We start from the raw sequence: 19,902 nt of genomic DNA, 5'->3' as shown, positions 1-19,902 counted from the left end.
GCATGCATGTAGGTGCACAATATACATCCTGGGAGTTCAGAAGGTCGGATCCCTGAAACTGCAGTTATGGATGGTTGTAAACTACCACGTGGGGGTTGGGAGTTGATCCCTTGTCCTCTCTGGAAGAGCAGCCAGTGTTCTTAACTGCTGAGCCACCCACCTCTTCAGCTCACTGAAATAATAATAATAATAATAATAGTTTTTTGAGACATGGTTTCTGTAGCTTTGGAGGTTGTCCTGGAACTTGCTCAGTAGACCAGGCTGGCCTCAAACTCACAGAGATCCACCTGCCTCTGCCTTCAGAGTGCCAGGATTAAAGGCGTGAGCCACTACCACCTGGCTGAAATAATTCTTTAGTATCTCTGACAGGCTCTATGGCAGGCACAGCAACACAAAAGTGTCTCTCATACAGTTCTAACCTTAAGGATTCAGTCTAGAAGGGGAGCCAGTGTAAACAGTAAACATGCACACACACACACACACACCACAAACTTGTGTGACATGGCACCAGTATCCTTTCTTTAAAGAATTTTTTAAAAAGTATTTATATGAATCGGAGTTTTGCTTGCTTGTATGTCTGTGCATTAGGAAAGTGCCTACAGAGATCAAAAGAGGGTGTTGGATTTCTTGGACCTATAGTTGGCCTTGTGGGTGTGGGAAATTGAGCCCAGGTCCTCTTCAAGAACAAGTGCTCTTAAGCAGTGAGCCATCTCTCCAGCCTTGAATTTTAATTTTATTTATTTATTTATTTTGGTGTTTGGAGACAGGCTTTCTCTGTATTGCTTTGGAGCATGTCTTGGAACTCACTCTATACACCAGGCTGTCCTCGAACTCATAGGGATCCACCAGCCTCTGCCTACTCTGTGCTGGGATTAAAGGCATGCTCAGCTGGTCTTGAATTTTTTTTTAAAGATTTATTTATTTTTACATGCATTGGTATTTTACCTGCATTTATGTGTGTGTAGAGGTTCCCGGTCCTTAGGACTGGAGTTAACAGTTATAAGCTGCCACGTGAGTGCTGGGAATTGAACCTGGGTCCTCAGGAAGAGCAGCCCCTCAGCTCTTAACTTCTGAGCCATCTCTGCAGCCCCTGGCCTTGAAATTTTTAAAATTCCATCTCTTTTATTTATTTTGGGTTCCTGTGTCATGGCATTTGAGTGGCTGGCAGAAAAAAAATTCTAGGAGCAAGTTCTTACCTCTCACCAAGTATGTCCCAGGCATGGAGTTCATGTCACTTGGCAGCACGTGCTGCTGACCCATTTTGCCATCCTGATAACAATTTTTTGAAAAACCGTCATATAGCTCAGGCAGGTTTTGACTTGCTAGGTAGGAGTGGATGGCCTTGAGCTTCTCATCTTCCTGCCTAACCTCAATGGTAGAATTACAGACCAAGCCACCAAGCTTGGTTTATGCTGTGCTGGGGATCAACCCCAGAGCTTCTGCAAGCAGTCTACCAACTGCGTTACATCCGAGGCCAACAACATATTTAATATAATAACTGCCACTGGTTCTTCCGGAAATTTCATCTTCCCACATTCCTTACATGCCCTGAGAAATCTTAACTATCTTGACACCAAAACTCATGGAAGACATTGAAAATCTCTTTTTTTTTGGGGGGGGGGACAGGGATTCTCAGTAGCTTGTAGTCAATGAACTAAAACGCTTTTAATTTACAAACTATGTTATCTGTCAAAATGAAAATCGGAAGTTTCGGCCGGGCGGTGGTGGCACCCGTCTTTAATCCCAGCACTCGGGAGGCAGAGGCAGGTGGACCTCTGTGAGCTAGCGAGTTCCAGAACAGGCTCCAAAGCTACAGAGAAAAAAGCCAAAGGGGTAAAAAGAATGAAAGAAAGAAAATACTAAGTTCCGAAGACATGCCAACTCTACGGGAACACACCTTAAAACGCAAAGGTGTGAGAACGAGCCAATCGGTGATGGGCCTGCTGGAAATCCCGCGGGAAAGACGAATCAGCCAATTTTCGCGAGATTTTAGTAGTTTTTCCTTCTTCCTCTGTCTCGCAGGAACACGATTAATCTCGCGATCTTTGGGAAGTTCCGTTGGGGAAGATGGCGGCGGCCGCGAGCACCCTTCTCTTCTTGCCGCTGGGGACTTCAGACTGAGACTTCCCCGGAAGAGTGGGGGCCGCTGGTGCGCCGCTTCCTCGGAGCTCAAGCCAACTTGGTTCCCCTCTTAGTGGTGGGGAAAGGCTTACCCTCCCGTGGCCGACCCGAGGCCTCGCCGCTGTCAGGATGAAGGCTCAGGGGGAAACCGAGGGTGAGCGACTGGGGGGGGGGCAAGAGGGGCGGGACACAACTGCGGGGAGCCAATCTGTGAGCGGAGGTGGGGACCCACGCCCCTCCAGGGCCGCTGGCACGGAACTGGGTCCCGGTGGAATGTGTATTTCAGATTCTGACAGTGTGACGAGGTGATGGAGCGCCAGCTCTGAGGTGGCCTCCCCTCCCCCTTTTGTGAAAGGTTTTGTGCATGAGTAGGGTCGGAGTAGTTGAGCCTCAGGGTAGCTTAACCTGGTGGGACATCAGGAGAGTGACGTGGAAACTTGTTTACTCTTTGTTCCAAGAGCCATATCCGTGTGTGATACCAGAGACCGTAATGGGGAACAATGTGTCAGAGTAATCGAGGGTGTCTCAGTGTGAGTGACACGGTTAGGTCTTTATGGTAATAAAAGCTAGCAGTTTGTTCCTTGTTCAAGGCCTGTGTTGTGTATTTAAAAAGTGCTCCTTTAATTGTGGCTTGAATAGTGGCTTTAAAGAGAGATTGGAAGAATGTGTCAGGAACAATCACCAAACAATTTCCTAGAAGAGGGCAGAAAAAGGAAAAGATTGAATCTCTTTCTCTCCCTCTCTCTCTCTCTCTCTTTTGAGACAAGAATTTTCTGTGTAGCCCAGGTTAACCTTCAACTCAGGATAATCTTCCTACCTCAACTTCCCAAGTACTGGCTTACATACCTTCCCTCTGGATCAACTAAGATTTTTGTTTGATTTTTTTTTTTTTTTTTTTGCTTTTTTCTTTTTCTATTTTTTTTTTTTTGGGGGGGGTTGGTTTTTCTAGACAGGATTTCTCTGTAGCTTTGGAGCCTGTCCTGGAACTCTCTCTGTAGACCATGCTGGCCTCTAACTCAGAGATCCACCTGCCTGTGCCTCCCGAGTGCGGGGATCAAAGGTGTGGGCCACCACTGCCTAGCCAGGTCAGCTAAGAGTTTAAATCTTGGTTTAGATCTTTTCCTCACTGTCTTAACTCATATCCACTGGCTCATCCAAAGTGAAGTCATGACGATTGTAGGGAAATGGATTGCAAAGTAAGCCATACTTACACAAATACCATTTTTTTTCTCTCATGAGAAGTCTAGAATTGTGTGTGTGTGAGTGTTGGTTGTGAAAATATGGAACCATGTGAGGAAATTTATTTATTTATTTTTCAAGATGGGGTTTCTCTGTGTAGCCCTGTCTGTTCTAGAACCATATGTAGACCAGGCTCACAGAGATCCACTTGCGTCCTGAGTGCTGGGATTAAAAGTTGTAGAAGAAAGGTTAATGGAATATGACAGGGGAGTAGAAGGACTGTTTGGTGGTTAGGGCATTGATGGAGAGAGAGAGGAAGAATTAGATCAAAGGATAATGTCCTATATGCATATGGGTGCCAAAATGATCCCCATTACTTTTTATGTTAACTTAAGATGATTTAGGGTCTGGGGATGTAGCTCAATGGTTAAAGTAAGGGTGTTCTTCTTGGGTTTAATCCCTTGCACCAGGAGAAAAGGAAAAAAGGGGGAAGCAACAAAAATTATGCCCAAAACTTAATAAAGTAGCGCTCAAAATATATCATTCAGGGTATTGCATGTATATCTATGTGATTAGGAGTTATTATTCTTACTTTGGTTCCAATTATATGTTTGAATAGAAGCTGGGCCCAGCATGCCTGTAATCTCACAACTGAGAAAGTAGAGGCAGGAGGAGCAGGACTTTAAGACTGCCCTTCCCCACTTAGCAAGTCCAAGGCTAACTGGACTACATGAGACCTCCTGGGGTGAGGGAAGGCTGGAGAGAGAATTTAGTCAGCTGGCACATTGCTTCTTGTGCAGAAGACCTGAGTTTGAACCCCAGTACTAGGGGGGATAAGACCGGCAGGTCTTTGGAGAGCACTCAGTGAACCTAATCGGTAAGCCTCAGGTCCCAGTGAGAGACCCCCCCACACACACACAAAGTGTGTTTGTAGTATCACACCCATAGGGGTGCTGAAGAAAAGGAGACAGAAGGATAGTCTGGGTTAAAACTCAAGCCTGGGAGGTGGCTCCAGCTCATAATCCTAGCACATGGAGGTAGAAGTAGGAGCATCAGATGTCAAGGTTATCCCTTACATTCATTTATTTGTGGGTCAGGCCATCTGCCACAGGGTGAATGTAGTGATCAAAGGACAACTTGCAGGAGTCAGTTACTATCTTTCCACTGTGTGGATTCTGGGGCTAGAACTCAGTTTACATGTTTCGGCAGCAGCTGCCTTAATTCACACTGAGCCGTCCTTTCAGCCTTCAAGGTCATCCTCTGTGAGATAGACTGGGAATTCAGCATGGTCCATGAGACACAGTCTCAAAAAGGGGAAAAGGGTGCTGTGTGTGTATGGCTGAGTGATTAAGAGCCCTCACTGCTTTTGGCGTAGGTCCAGGGTTCACTTCCCAGAACCCACATATCAGTTCATAACCATCTGTAACTCTGGTTCTAGGGGTCCTGGTTGCCACCTTCTGGCCTGTTGAGTATTGAACTGACATAGTGCACATACATGCAAGCAGAAACATCCACTCATATATATGAGTAATTAAAAAAAAAGAATATGTATTTCATGTGTGTAGTTGTTTTGTCTTCATGTATTTCTGGGTACCAAGTGCATACCTGGTGCCGTGTGCCACCACCACCCAGCTTGCAGCTAGTGTTCTTAAAAGGATAGGTTGGGAATTGTGGAACACTGCTTTGATTCCAATATTCAAGAAGTACAGGCAAGTGAATCTCTGTGTTCAAAGCCAGTCTGCTTAGACCCTGTCTAAATCCTACTGAAACAACAAACAAACTACATTTGCGGGGGAGTTCCCATGGCCTCTTGATGAATGGCAAGGACAGCTTGGAGCAAGTTGTCCTCTGACCTTCACAGGCACTGTGGTATGTTCCTGCCTGTACTCACACTTAAACAACATATACAAACATAAAGACACAAGTGATAAAAAATTTTGTTTTGTTTTTGTTACTAGTAGTATTTTAAATGTTTTATGTATCTGGGTATTTGCTTTTCATGTATATCTATGCATAGCATATATGCCTGGTGCCTATGGAGGCCAGAGGAGTGTGTTAGATCCCTCTGGAACTGGAATTAGAGATGTTTCTGAGCTGCTATATGGATGCTGGGAATCTAACCACATCCTTTTGAAGATCAGCTAGAGCTCTTAACTACTGAGCCTTTTTTCTAGCCCTTGGTTTTTATTATTGTTTTTGAGACAGGATCTCATTATGTAGACTAGTCTGTAGCTATTCTTTTGCTGTTGTTGTTTTGTTATTTTCAAGACAGGGTTTCTCTGTGTAGCCTTGGCTGTCCTGGAACTCATTCTGTAGACCTGGCTGGCCTAGAACTCAGAGAGATTGTCTCTGCCTCCCAAGTATTGGGATTAAAGGCATACACCACAACTGCCAGGCAACTAGGCTGTTCTTGATATCACAAAGACATGACTGTTTCTGCATTGAGTGCTGGGATAGAAAGTGTACATCCTTGCTTGGCATAAACACTGAAAGCTATTTTCTAAGGTGGACACAGTGTATACATGTAGTCATAGTTATCCAGGAGACTAGGGCAGGAAGGAGAATTGTTGGGGCCTAAGACTTCAATGGACAACATAGTAAGACCCTGTCTCTTAGGAAAATAAGTTAGAAAACTTCATGTGTGTGAGTACATTAGAGACAAGGGCTTTCTCTGTAGCTCAGGTTGTCCTCAAACTCACAAACCTCCTACCCCAGTCTCTCCAATGCTCCCATTGAAGGTGTGGTCAATTATGCCTAGCTTTCTTTATGCTTTGGAGTAAATGATGTTAAAATTATTTTGGTGGGTCTGGAGAGATGGCTTAGGTGTTAAGAGCATTGGCTGCTCTTCCAGAGGTTCCATGGTGGCTCACAAACATTTATAATGGATATGATGCCTTCTTCTGGTGTACAGGTATACATGAAAGTATACATACATTAAATATAAATAAATAAATTAAAAAATATATTTTGGCAGTTATAGAGGTTTCTTTGTAAGAGAAATGATAGAAGGTGTCAGAGTGTCTAATGTTTTCTGCTTTACATTATAGAGTCGGAAAAGCTGAGTAAGATGAGTTCCCTCTTGGAACGGCTCCATGCAAAATTTAACCAAAATAGACCTTGGAGTGAAACCATCAAGCTTGTGCGTCAAGTCATGGTGAGAATTGTGGCTACATGGGTAGAGTGCTAAGAGAACTATTTAATAAATTAGCCTTTCTGTGTTTAATTGTTACTAGTTATAATGCTGTATCCCCACTTATTCATAGAGCAGCTGAATACATGGTAGGTATTGATTTCAGGGGCCAGGTTAGGAAGGAAGTTGCTTGAATTCCCTTATCTATGGGGATTCATTCTAGGACTCCTCACAAATCCTAAAATCCATTAGTTCTTAAGTTCCTTGTTTTAAAAGGCATTGTCAACCAGTTGTGGTCGCACACTTTTTATCCCAGCACTTAGTTGCAGAGGCAGGGGGATCTCGCTGAGTTTGATGTCAGCCAGATCTACAAAGTGCATTAAGGACAGCCAAGGCTACTAGAGAAACCCTATCTCCAAAAAAAAAAAAAAAAAAAAAAAAAAAAAAAAAAAATAAGTATTGTCTTTGTACACTGTAAACATTCTCCTGTATACTTTAAGCAAATCTCTACATTACATACACTAGTTACAACAGTATAAACAACATGTAAATATTTGTTCTATGATGGTGTTCATTGTCAGTACAGAGCAATATGTTTTCTAGTTCAGAAGCATAATCTTGCCAGGCAGTGGTGCACACCTTTAATCCCAGCATTTAGGAAGCAGAGGCAGGGGTATCTCTGTGAGTTGGTGGTCTGCCTGGTCTACAAGAGCCAGTTCTAGGATAGCCAGGGCTACACAGAGAAACCCTGTCAAAAACAAGAAGCATAATCTTTGGCATCTTTCTCTGGCCTTGAACATGTTTTGGTAAGGCTCTTACCCAAGTTGGCACTGAATTTGTATTGTAGCTTAGGCAGGCTTTGAGCACAAATCCTCTTGCTTCAGTTTCCCAAGTAACCTGTATCATAGTCCTTTGGAGTCAGGGTCTTCTATATGGCTTAGGTTGACCTTGACTTGACTTTGTAGGTATGTAGCTGAGGCAGTCTTGTATTAGCTTCCCAGGTGCTGAGCTTACAGTTGAGTACCACCACTCCTGCTCTGTTCAGTTTTCCTTTGGTCTGTCTGAAATAGGGTCTCATTTATTCTTCTTGTGTTTTTTGATTTGTCTTTTGCTTTTCTTAGCTCTTGTTTGGTACCCATTCACTGTTAGTGCCTTTCCCTCTGAGTCATAAACCAGTGTGGTGGTATTTGATCTACTTAAGTGGTAGATGGGGCTCAGGAAAAGTATGGTAGCTGTGTGCTCACTTATTGATAGTCAAAGAACAGTGATTCGTTTTGGGATTGTTCCACTTTTAACTGTTCTGGATATAAATTATACATTAATGAGAGTATTCTCCCCTCCTCACCAAAGGGGAGGGTAAGTCTAGTTTATTACCATTTATCTGACCAATCGTCATACTATCAATAGCAGAACTAAGTTTAGCTGAGTGTGGTGGCCACACCTTTAATCCCAGCACTTGGGAGGCAGAGGTAGGCAGAAGTGAGTTTGAGGCCAGCCTGTTCCTGAATGCCAGGACCGGATCCAGAAGCTACAGAGAAACCCTGCCAAAAAGAACTAAGTTCATTAATAGAGAATTATGTTTTAGAGGCAAGGGATTTAATTAATTTAGTCATAGAGTATTTGCCTAACATGTATGAGGTACACAGTTCATTCACTAACAAGAGGATAAATGAACCAAAATCAAACCCCTATATTTCAGACTTGATTGCAGTACTTACTACCTCTGTGACATTGAATAAGTTATGTAATCACTGTGAATTTCTATTTCTTCGTGGAAGCATATAATGCTTGCTTTATTTTCTAAGTTTTACTTGATTCTTCTTTTTTTTTTTTTTTGAGTTTGTATATGTGGGTTTTATTTGTCTGCATGTATATCTGGGCTGAAAGAGGGCATCCAATCTGCTGGAACTGTAGTTACAGATGGTTGTGAGCCACCTCATTGGGTGTGGGAAGCAAATCTCCGTCTTCTGTAAGAATAGCCAGTTTTCTTAACTGCTGAGCCATCTCTCTAGCTCCTAGTTTGCTTTCTAACATAATTTTGTTGTAAGGATCATAGGAGCTAGCAGACAGGTGATGGTGACCTTGAAATGATCTTTAGCCCACATCTTACCAGCTCTGCTGAGATTATAGCCAAATGCCACCATAACCAGTTACTGCCTTTCTGGGAATTGAAGCCAGGAATTTGTGCATGCTGGCCCATGGTTTTCTCAGTTTTTTAATCATCCTGGTAAAAAAGGTTTGTAAAACTGTGAATTTTATTTATTTATTTTTATGTGCATTTGTGTTTTGCCTGCGTGTATACAGGTGTTAGATTGTGGAGTTACAGGCAGTGTGAGCTGCCATATGGGTGCTGGGAATTGAAACTGGACCCTTCAGAAGTGCAGTCAGTGCTCTTAACCACTGAGCCATCTCTCCAGCCGTGATAAGTGAATGCATGTGTATCTTATTTTGTTTGCATATAAAAAAGTATTATTTTTTTCAAGACCGGGTTTCTCTGTGTAACAGCTCTGGTAAATACTTTAGAACTCCCTTTGTATACCACGTTGGCCTGTAACTCACAGAGATCTGCCTGCCTCTGCCTCCTTGTATTGATAAATCCTCATAAACAAAATTTCACTAATGTTGAGAAGTTTGTGGCCTTTGGAACCAGATTAAAATGCAACAGTGCTATCAGTGGGTGAAAGTTCCCGAGACAGGGTGTCTCTGTGTAAAAGCTTTGACTGTCCTGAAACTAGCTCTTGTATACCAGGCTGGCCTCGGACTCACAGAGATCTACCTGCCTCTCCCTCCTGGGTGTTAGGACTAACAGCTTGTGGCACCACCACCTGGCTTGTTTTATTTTGAGACATGGTTTCTCTATAGCCCTAGATATCCTAGAACTCACTCTGTAGACCAGACTGGCCTCAAACTCTGAGATCTGCCTGCTTCTGCTTCCTTAGTGCTGGGATTAAAGATGTGGTTCACCACCACCTAGTGGTCTTCCCCCACACACACACAATTTTTTTTTTTTTTTTTTTTTTAAGATTTATTATGTATACAATGTTCTGCATGCATGTATCTCTGCAGACCAGAAGAGGGCACCAGATATCATTACTGAAAGGTTGTGAGCCACCATGTGGTTTCTGAGATTGAACTCAAGACATTGATTGCTCTTAACTGCTGAGCCATCTCTCTAGCCCCCATCCAAACAATAGTTTTATTTCGTCCTGTTTTTTTTCTTTTTGTTGTTATGTTGCTCTGTCTTATACATATTCCAAACTGATCTCAACCTTGTAATCTTTCTGCCTCTGCCTCTTTAATGCTGACATAATTGTGTGTCAACCATTGGTAAATGCTAAGCTATCCTTCCACCATCCCCTTCTTTTAAAAAAAAGAGTTGGGATTTGTTTATTTTTACTTTCAAGGTTTACTTATTTTATCTGTTTGAGTGTTTTGTCTGTGTACATATGTGCACCATGTCTGTACCTGGTGGCTATGGAGGCCACAAAAGAGCAACTGTAAGATCCCAGGAAGCTGGAGTAATAGATGGTTGTGAGTGGCCTTGAGGGGTGACTGGAATCAGGCTTGGGTCCTCTGAAAAAACACTTATTTGCTAAGCCATCTCTCCAGCCCCTCCAGTCTTTTTTTTTTTTTTTTTTTTTTCAGACAGGGCATCACTGTGATGCTCTCACTGGCTTGGAAATCACAATGACTCACCTGCCTCTCCCTTCCTAATGCTGGGATTAAAGGTCTGTGCCACAATGCTTTGTAGATATCTTTATTTTTTTCTGATTCTGAGTGCCTGTGTGTACGTAAGTACAGAAGATGGTGGAGTTGGATACCAGTTACAAATTTTAAGCTACTATATGAGTGCTAGGAACTGCTGAACCTTTGCAAGTACAGCAGGTGCTGCTTTTACACTGAACCATCTCTCTAGCCCCTCAGGAAGGGTTGTTTTTTGTTTATTATTTTTAGTTCTTTGAGATAGGGTTTTTCTCTGTATTGCTTTGGAGCCTGTCCTGGAACTAGCTCTGTAGAGCAGGCTGGCCTCGAACTCACAGAGATCCGCCTGCCTCTGCCTCCCAAGTGCTGGGACTAAAGGCGTGTACCATCAACACCCAGCTTGCCTTTTTTTTTTTTTTTTTTTTTTTTTAAATCCACTTTTTTTTTTTTTTTTTTTTTAAAGATTTATTTAATATGTGTACAGTATTCTTCCTACAGGCCAGAAAACGGTGTGCGTGCAGGGTGTAGTTTCAAGACAGTATTTCTAGGTATAGCTTTGGAGCTTGTTGTGGAACTTGATTTGTAGACTCATCTGGCCTTGAACTCAGAGATCCTCTTGGCTCTGCTTCCGGAGTGCTGGGATTAAAGGCATATGCTACCACCACCTGGATGCTTTTTTTTTTTTTTTTTTTTTTAATTTACAAGATTGGGTTTCTTTGTACAGACCTGGCTGTCCTGCAGCTCATTTAGTGGACTAGAGTGACCTTGAACTCAGGGATCCACCTGCCTTGGCCTCCTGAGTGCTAGGATTAAAGGGGTGAACTACCACTGACAGGTGTTTGCTTTATTTTCTAATACAGGGTCTCAGTTTGTAGCCATGGCAGTATTAGAAAACCCTGTATGTATACTCGACTGGTCTTAAACTCACAGAAATTCTCTTGGGATTAAAGGTATTTGTCACCACACCTGGTGATGTTGTCACTTGTAGGAAATAGATCTTACCAAAGATATTTGGATTAATAACAAATTTTCCCCCAAAGTGTAGCCTATATTAAATACTAGAATACTTTTTTACTATTACATGTGAATATGGATATATTCATGTGTATGATTTTTTTTTCTTCCTTTGGGTAGGTGGACAGGATAGCAGGTTGTGGTTACACCTCTAATCTCAGTCCAGTGACCATTCTAGGCTATAGAAGAAATTCCAGACCCTAAAGTACTTTGGTTTGGTGGGGTGGCTCACCAGATAAAGGGGCTTCCTGCCAAGATTGATTACTTGAATTTGATACCCAGAACCCACATGGTGGAAGGACAGAACTAATTCCTAGACAATGTACTCTGTTTCATACACAAATAAATTAATGTTAGAAAATACCCCCTTTTTGCCAGGAGGTGGTGGCAGATACCTTTAATCCCAGCATTCGGGAGACAGAGGCAGGTGGATCTCCATGAGTTCAAGGCCAGCCTGGTCTACAGAGTAAGTCCTAGGACAGGCTCTAAAGCTACACAGAGAAACCCTCTACCTGGTAGTGGTGGTGTCTTTAATCCCAAATGCCAGTATAAAGGTAGGCAGATCTCTGAGAGTTTGAGGCCAGCCTGATCTGCAGAAGTGAGTTCCAGCCAAGGTTACATAGAAAAACCCTGGCTCAAAAAACAACAAAAAAAGAAAACTTAAAAAAGAAAAGAAAATTCCCCTGTAACATGAGGGTCCCACAACCATTTCACCCCAAATAAACACACAGATGCTATATTAATTATGAAACTGTTGGCTGGTGGCTAGGGCTTCTCATTGGCTAGCTCTGCATTAATTATTAACCCATTACTATTAATCTATGTATTTCCACGTGGTTTTGGCTTACTGGAGAATGCATCAGGCTCACATTGCGACTCTGCCTACACTTCCCAGAACTCTCTTCTTCTGGTAGCCCCTGCCTATCTTTCCTGCTTGGCCAGTAGCCACACAGTGTTTTATGCATCAACCAATAAGAAACATATATACAAGAGGACAACTCCTCCAAAAAAAGTTCTCAGAAGATGGAGTCTGGAAGATCAGAAGTTCAAGGTCATCCTTTGCTACATAGTGAGGCAAAGCCAGCCTGGTTGGGCTAGAAACCTTGTCTCAAAGGAAAAGAATCTGTAGTCTATTTTCAGTCTGTAACTTTCCTACTATGGTAACATATGTGCTTAACTGAAACATTGATGTTTTCACCCGTTTTGTGATTTGATATAGGAAAAGAGGGTCGTAATGAGTTCTGGAGGGCATCAGCATTTGGTCAGCTGCTTGGAGACATTGCAGAAGGCTCTCAAAGGTTTGTACACACCTTTATGCAATATATTGATTTTACTAAAACACTAAGGATTTTGGGGGATGTCTGACTTTCAAACTTAAATAGAAATATAAATTAAGAAATGATCTTGTTTCTGAAATTTTTTTATGGTGTATGCTCGCTTGGGTGTGTGGGTGAGAGAGAGAGAGATGCAAAAGTGTGTATGCAACAACACATGAAGGTCACAATTTTTTGTTTTTCCCAAGACAGGGTTTCTCTTTGTAACAGCTCTGGCTGTCCTGATACTGGCTTTGTAGACCAGGCTGGCCTAAAAATCACAGAGATCTGCCTGCCTTTGCCTCCTGAGTTCTGGGATTAAAGGCTTGGCCATTCACAGCTTGGCTTGAGTTGGAAATCTTTAGTGAATTGTTTCTTTTCTTTCTGCTGTGGGTTATGAGAATTGAGCTCAGGTTATTAGATCTGCAAGATAAGTACTTTTTTCCAATTAAAAAAATTATCCTGGTTTTGAAGCATTTATTACTTATTGATTTGTTTTTGAGACAGGGTTTCATTATGTATCCTTAGATGGCCTGGAACTCACTATTATATAGACTTTGAACTCACAGAGAGCTGCCTGCCTCTGCCTCACAAGTCCTGGGATTATTGGTGTACACTACCAAGCCTGGCTTCAAACATTTTATTTATTTATTTATTTATTTTTACTTTGGGCTTTTTGAGATAGGGTCTTACTATTACAAGTCAGTAGCCTTTCTATCTTTGAATATCTTCCTACCTCATTCTCCTGAATGGTGGAATTATAGATGTTTGCTGTCATACAGGACTATAACTTTATTTGTAACATTATATAATAATGCTAGTCTGGTATGTAGCTATGAGTAATACTATAGCTATGTTACCTTTTTTATTTACTTTTTAATTTGTTTAGATTTATTTATTGTATGTGTGAATGTTTTGTCTGTATGTGTACCTTGTGACTACAGTGCCTGTGCCAGAAAATGGCACCCACCATGTGGGTGCTGGGACTGAACTTGGGTCTTCTGCAAGAGCAGCAAGTGCTCTTAACTGCTGATTCATCTCTTCAGCCCTCCCTTTTTAGGCATGGTTACATGTAATCCAAGCAGGTTGTAAAGTCTTTATGTAGCCAAAGATGACCTTGAACTCCTCATCACCTTTGCTTCTGCCACCTAAGTGTTGGCACTATAGGCTTGTGCCATATGCCTGACCTCCATTGCATGTTCATTCATCTCTTTATAGACACTTGGATTAACTCCATCCTTATTTGTTTGGTACTAGAAGTCAAACCCAGGCCCTCACACATCTAGGCATTCATTCTTACTGAGCCATAGCCTCTGAGAATTATTTCTTTATTGTTTTGGGGAGCTACCAGTTAAACTGAGGAAGTTCAGAGTATTCATGTAAATGCATGTATGCAAGTATGCTGTGTGTCCAGGGCCAACTATTTGGGGTTTTGGTGATTGACATGGAATTCAAGACATCATGAATGTTGTGTGCTCTACCATTAAGATACATCCTTGACCCTTGTTATGTTAGTTTCCAAATTTATCTTTCTTACTCTATCATTAATAGAAAGCCTAGTTTCATGAATGTAGCTAGAGTAGAGGTGCATTGCTTGGATTTGTATTAGTTTCATATGGTTTCTCTAAGTAAAAGGTACCTTGACCCAAATAAGAAGTAATAAAAAAGGAGGATATTGGGCAGAATTCTGGAGGCAGAGGCAGGTGGATTTTTGAGTAGTGCTTGCTGTACAGAGGAAGTTCCAGGCAGGCTCCAAAGTTACACAGAGAAACCCTATCTGGAAAAAAGCAAAAAGAGAAGAAAAAAAAAAAAAACCCTGTAGCAAAAAAAAAGCAAACAAAAAGTAATACATTAGCAGTATGTCTCCTTGGTGCTTCTAAATCTAATCCAATTGACTATGAAGACTAAACATCATAATCACTATGTTCATATCATTTATTTACATTGTCCCCATATTACCATATCACCTGATTACTAGGTCACAGCTAAATTTGGTGCATATTATAAGCATCTGAACGCCTGAACTATTGAATATGTTTATGGGTTTATAAGGAAAGATATACTTGTTTAACACTAGGAATATTTGTTATGAATTCTTTTTCTCCGCTTCCCCATCTTTTCATAGTAACATCTTTGCCAGCAATGACTGATCGCTTGGAATCAATAGCCAGGCAGAATGGGTATGTAATGTAATCTGTGGGTAGAAATGTTCAAAGCAGTGCTAAATTTGGGTAGCATTATTATGTGTCTTTTATTAATTTTTGTTTTGATTTGTTCCTGCTAGACTGGGCTCTCATCTCAGTGCCAGTGGCACTGAATGTTACATCACGTCAGATATGTTCTATGTGGAAGTGCAGTTAGACCCTGCAGGACAGCTTTGTGATGTAAAAGTGGCTCACCATGGGGAGAATCCTGTGGTATGTGTCGATATTTCACTGGAATCTATGGGGATTACTTAGGAACATAATTAAAAATTATTAGGGGTCTGTATAGCTTGGCATTTAGGTATTTATTTATTTACTTATTTATTTTGAGCGACTACAGAGATGATGTGATGGGCTACATTGGCAGTTTTAGAATAAGTTTTAGAGATCCGGGTCCACTGCCATCATCCAAGGGTTTTGATTGATGGAAACACCATAAGCACCCTTTTCATTTTATACTAACAAACTAAAACTTGGGTTGAATGAAAAGTAAATGCTCAAGATACAGAAACAGTCTTTCAGTTCCCATTAAAAGTGATTATAATCAGGACAAATAATATTAAAAATCCTGCAATAAAAATGTGTATAATTAAGCATGTGTTTTTAGATCCCAGGGGTGATGTTGAAGAGAGATCTTAGTGTTTTAAACAAACTACTTTAAAAAAGGATTTCTTTATAGATGATTTCATGTATTTGATTTTTAATATCCCATCTCAGATTCATGGTGCATGTAGAAAGAAAATGGTTTTTGAGGGACTAGATGACTCAGTAAAGTGCTTGCTGCATGAGTGTGAGAACCTGAATTCAGACCCTTAGCACCCAAATAAAGGGTGTGTTTATAATCCTAGTCTAGGGGCTTCTGGGATTGAGACAGGCAGGTTCTGAATGCTTGCTGGCCAGCTAGCCTCCTGGAAACATGGGTAAGCTCCAGATTTAGCAAGAGATCTTGTCTCAAAACATACTAAGGACAGTGATAGAAGAAGACAACAGCTGACCCCCTTGTACGTTTACACACACACATCCCTTATGATATCTTTTTTGTTTGTTTGTTTGTTTGTTTGTTTTTTTGAGTCGGGGGGTTTCTCTGTGTAACTTTGGAGACTGTTCTGGAACTGGCTTTGTAGACCAGGCTGGCCTCCAACTCACAGAGATCTACTTGCCTCTGTCTCCTGGGTGCTGTAATTAAAGGTGCGTGCCACCATCACCCTTCCTAGATATCTTGATAAAAGGGCTTTCTATAGTTTTAATGTTTTCCTTTTAAAGCAAGTATTATTAATACAGAACTTCTGTTTTCAATTCCCTTAATTTGGCTTAATGCTTTAACATAATTCTTTGATTTCAGAGCTGTCCAGAGCTTGTACAGCAGTTAAGGTAAGCAGATAATATTTGTATATTCCTTTGCACTAACAGATAATCCTGTTTTTCCTTTGGAGGGAGATGGATAGACAGAGTCTTGCTTTAGAGTTCAGTCTTGCCTGGGACTCTGCGACATCATCCCTCAGCTTCCTAAATAGGTTGGCATAAATATGTATACCCTCGCTGTTCTTTATAGCTTGGACTTATGGATTTATTTTCTTTCTTTATTTTATATAGCCAAGTCCATTTAAATGAAAACAAACATTTATAGACAATAGTTGGGAATTTGGGTGTCGTTCTTTCCTGCTGGTAAGGGGCGCTGTCATGGGGGATTCTAAGAAGATGCAGAAATCCTGGCTGTAGTCTGTAAGGCCACTTTTTTTTTCTTTTTTTGTGAGACAGGGTTTCTCTGTGGCTTTGGAGGCTGTCCTGGAATTAGCTCTTGTAGTCTAGGTTGGTCTTGAACTCATAGAGATCTGCCTGCCTCTGCTTCCCGAGTGCTAGGATGTGAATCTATTTTCTTGATGAGCATTTCTTGGTCTGTTCCTGTTTGTGTTTAGAATTGAGTTAACATGACTTTGTTTGTTTAAGACTCGGTGTCATTTAGCCTAGGCTGACTTCAGAACTCACTGTATACCAAGGATTATCTTCAACTCCAGAGCCTTCTCCTGTCTCTACCTCTTGTTTTAGTTTTTTGAGGTAGAGTTTCTCTATGTATGCTAGAAGTATGTCCTAGAAGTAGCTCTGTAGCCCTGCCTGGTCTCCAACTCACAAAGTTCCATCTGCCAAGTACTGGAATTAAAGGTGTGTCACCACTGCTAGCCTCTGCCTCTATCACCAGGACAGGTTCCAAAGCAATACAGAGAAACTCTGTCTCGAAAAACAAAACAAAACAAAAAAAAGTACTGACTTGACAATCTTTTATCTGTGGTAGGTTTTCCTACTGGCTTGATTTTCCCCTTTGAATAGAGTGTGATTCCCATGTTTAAAATAAACCCAGACTTAAGTCTTTCTGGTAATTTGAGGAAATTCAATTTTGCTTTAAACATAAGGGAATACTCAGATTAGAGATATTTTTAACTTTGGGGGAGTATGTTTTATAGTCAGTCTTCTTAGTTTATTGTATTTATGGACAAATATACAGAATTTCAACCTTTATAATTTCTTTTGATATGCTTTAGTGTTTTGCCATGGGTTTTGGGTCCTCTGGAACTAGAGTTACAGTTGTGGTCTGCTATGTGGGTGCTAGGAATTGAACCTGGGTCCTCTGGAAGAACACTCAGTGCTCTTAACAACTGAGCCATCTCTCTAGTCCCATAATTTTTATTTTTTAGATTTATTTTTATTTATTTATTTGGTTTTTCGGGGCAGGGTTTCTCTGCGTAACAGCCCTGGTTTGTACTGGAATTCCTTTTGTAGACCAGGCTGGCCTAGAGCTCACAGAGATCCAACTGCCTCTGCCTCCTGAGTGCTGGGGTTAAAGGTGTATGCCACAACTGACTAACTTATTTTATTTTATGTATATGAGTATTTTGTTTGCATATATGATTGTTCACCACATAGTTGTCACCACCATTTTTGTACCGAGAACTAAACATGGGTCCTCTATATGAATAGCCAGTGCTTTAAATTGCTGAGCTAGTTCTGCAACCATCTTTTAAAAAGTGTTATGTAGTCAAACAAGATGGTATATATCTTTATTCATTCTCAGCATCACAGAGACCAGTGTAGGGAATTGCTTCATGTTTGAGGCTGCTTTGGGCTATGTAATATCAGACTAACCTGAGCTACATAGCACTACCCTATATAAAATAAAAAAAAAAAAAAAAAAAAAAAAAAAAACCCAAAGTGATAATGTAATGTAAAATAAACCATAGAACCATGGTTTTTTAAAAACTTTTTTTTTTAAAAAAAGTTACTTACTTTTATTTTGTGTGTATTGGTCTTTTTCCTGCAGGTAAGTCAGATCTTGGTGTTGCAGACAGTTGTTAGCTGCCATGTGGCTGCTGGGATTTGACCTGGCTCCTTAGGGAGAGCAGTCAGTGCGCTTAACCAATGAGCCATCTCTCCAGCCCTATATTCAATTTCATTGAATTTGTAAACTTATCAAGATGTGTAACCAAAATACTCCAGAATGGGTGAATGTTTCTGGCTTTCACCTAGAGTAGAAGATTGAGTTAACGTAGGAACTGGTGATATTCTAAAGTTAATTTGTAAGCTTGTTTGAAAGGGGAGCTTTAAAACAAAAGTTGTGCTGTACCTGATACTTTTATTCACTTAGTATGTAAAAACATGTTAGGGAATATATCTTGCTGACACTCATTTCTTTTCTTTTTACTGGCACTCTGCTGTTGTGTTTAAATGCCTACAGTAAGGAGGATAAAATGCCCAGCATTGTTGTGCTGTTTAGTTTGTCACAGGCCTGTTTTCCTTTAAGATTGAAAAACAGTCTTGTAGTGGTGGCTCACATTTTAATCTCAGCACTTGGGAGGCAGATCTCATGATAGATGCTTGTGAGCCACCATGTGGTTGCTGGGAATTGAATTCAAGACCTCTGGAAGAGCAGCCAGTGCTCTTAACCTCTGAGCCGTCTCTCCAGCCTGAGAAACCTTGTCTTAAAAAAGAAAAAAAAAAAATTAATCTTTTGTGGATTAGAACTAAGATCAACACAGTTTGTAAAGGTTTGTAGAAGGGAAAGTTACCACATTTAAACCACTTTTGTTTTTTAGTCTTTTTTTTTTTTTTTAATTTTAAACCTGAATATTGGGATCAAAAAGCCAGCTGTCACACTAATATATTCTTTATTCTGTGGCTCAAGGGCTATTTCCCCCTCTCCTTTTTTTTCTTCCCTTGATTTCCCCTTTCTCTTTGGTTTTGAGATTAAGTCTTGTTCTATAGCCCAGGTTGGTCTCTCACAATTCTGCCTTAGATTCTGGGGTGCTAATAGGAATACCAAGTCCTGCTGTCTTTTAACTTAAGTTTTTGTTTTCAATTTTTAAAAAAGATTTATTTTTGTGTATATGAGTGTTCTTTATGCAGTTCTGCCTATATGCTACTTGAGTGTATCAGATCCCATTATACTTGCTATGTGGGTGTTGGGAATTGAACTCAGGTCCTCTGGAAAAGCTGCCAAAGCTCTTAAATGTTGATGCATCTCCCAGCCCCTTTGTTTTCAGTTTTTAAATTTTGTTTATGAGTGTTTTATCTGCATCATATGTATGCAGTGCTGGTGGTGGCCAGAAGAGGGCTCAGATGCCTTGTAACGAGTTACAGATGAAAACTGACCTTGTGGGTGCTAAGGAATTAAAGCAGCTCCTCTGGAACAGGGGCCAGTGGTCTTAAATGTTGAGCCATCTTTCCAGCCCCCAAGTTTTTTTTTTTCTTTTTTTCTTTTTTTCCTTTATTTACTATAAAACTTTGGGCCACGGGAGGTGGTAGTGCATGCCTCTAATCCTAGGATCTAGACAGGAGGATCTCTTGAGTTTGAGGCCGGCCTGATCTACAGAGTGAGTTCCAAGATAGCCAGGGCTACAGAAATCCTGTCTCAAGCAAGCAAAAACACAAACTAACGAAAAGATCATTTTGGTATAATGATGTGAGCAGATTATTAAAATGACTTTTAGATAGTCATGTTTTAGATTTTATAGGATAAAGTAGTAATTTCCTGTTGTATTCTCTCTTTCCCCACCTTCCTGAATTCCCCATAGGGAAAAGAATTTTGATGAGTTTTCTAAGCACCTTAAGGGTCTTGTTAATCTGTATAACCTTCCAGGAGACAAGTAAGTAACTCATTTATTTGTTTATGTAGGTTTTCCGTTTTGAAGAGATGAGTCTATGTCTGAGAGTTAGTTTGGGTGCACATGTTCTTCTGCTTTATTTTTAT

The 19,902-nt window shown here is 40.8% G+C and overlaps 1 protein-coding gene across 1 annotated transcript in view; it reads left to right on the top strand.

The window, feature by feature from the left end:
- The first annotated feature begins 2,034 nt into the window (after positions 1-2,034).
- Positions 2,035-19,902, top strand: part of Med1 (mediator complex subunit 1) — a 37,695-nt gene continuing 19,827 nt past the window's right edge. Inside the window, exons 1-7 of the mRNA XM_051175637.1 lie at positions 2,035-2,275; positions 6,348-6,454; positions 12,366-12,444; positions 14,585-14,639; positions 14,744-14,876; positions 16,006-16,034; positions 19,727-19,798. Coding sequence (XP_051031594.1) covers positions 2,251-2,275; positions 6,348-6,454; positions 12,366-12,444; positions 14,585-14,639; positions 14,744-14,876; positions 16,006-16,034; positions 19,727-19,798 — 500 coding nt within the window. The 5' untranslated portion in view covers positions 2,035-2,250. The remainder of the gene's footprint in view (positions 2,276-6,347; positions 6,455-12,365; positions 12,445-14,584; positions 14,640-14,743; positions 14,877-16,005; positions 16,035-19,726; positions 19,799-19,902) is intronic.

This window comes from Phodopus roborovskii, unplaced genomic scaffold (genome assembly GCF_943737965.1).
Source record: "Phodopus roborovskii unplaced genomic scaffold, PHOROB, whole genome shotgun sequence".
Taxonomy (NCBI): Eukaryota; Metazoa; Chordata; class Mammalia; order Rodentia; family Cricetidae; genus Phodopus; species Phodopus roborovskii.
This window is presented reverse-complemented; position numbering and strand designations above follow the sequence as displayed.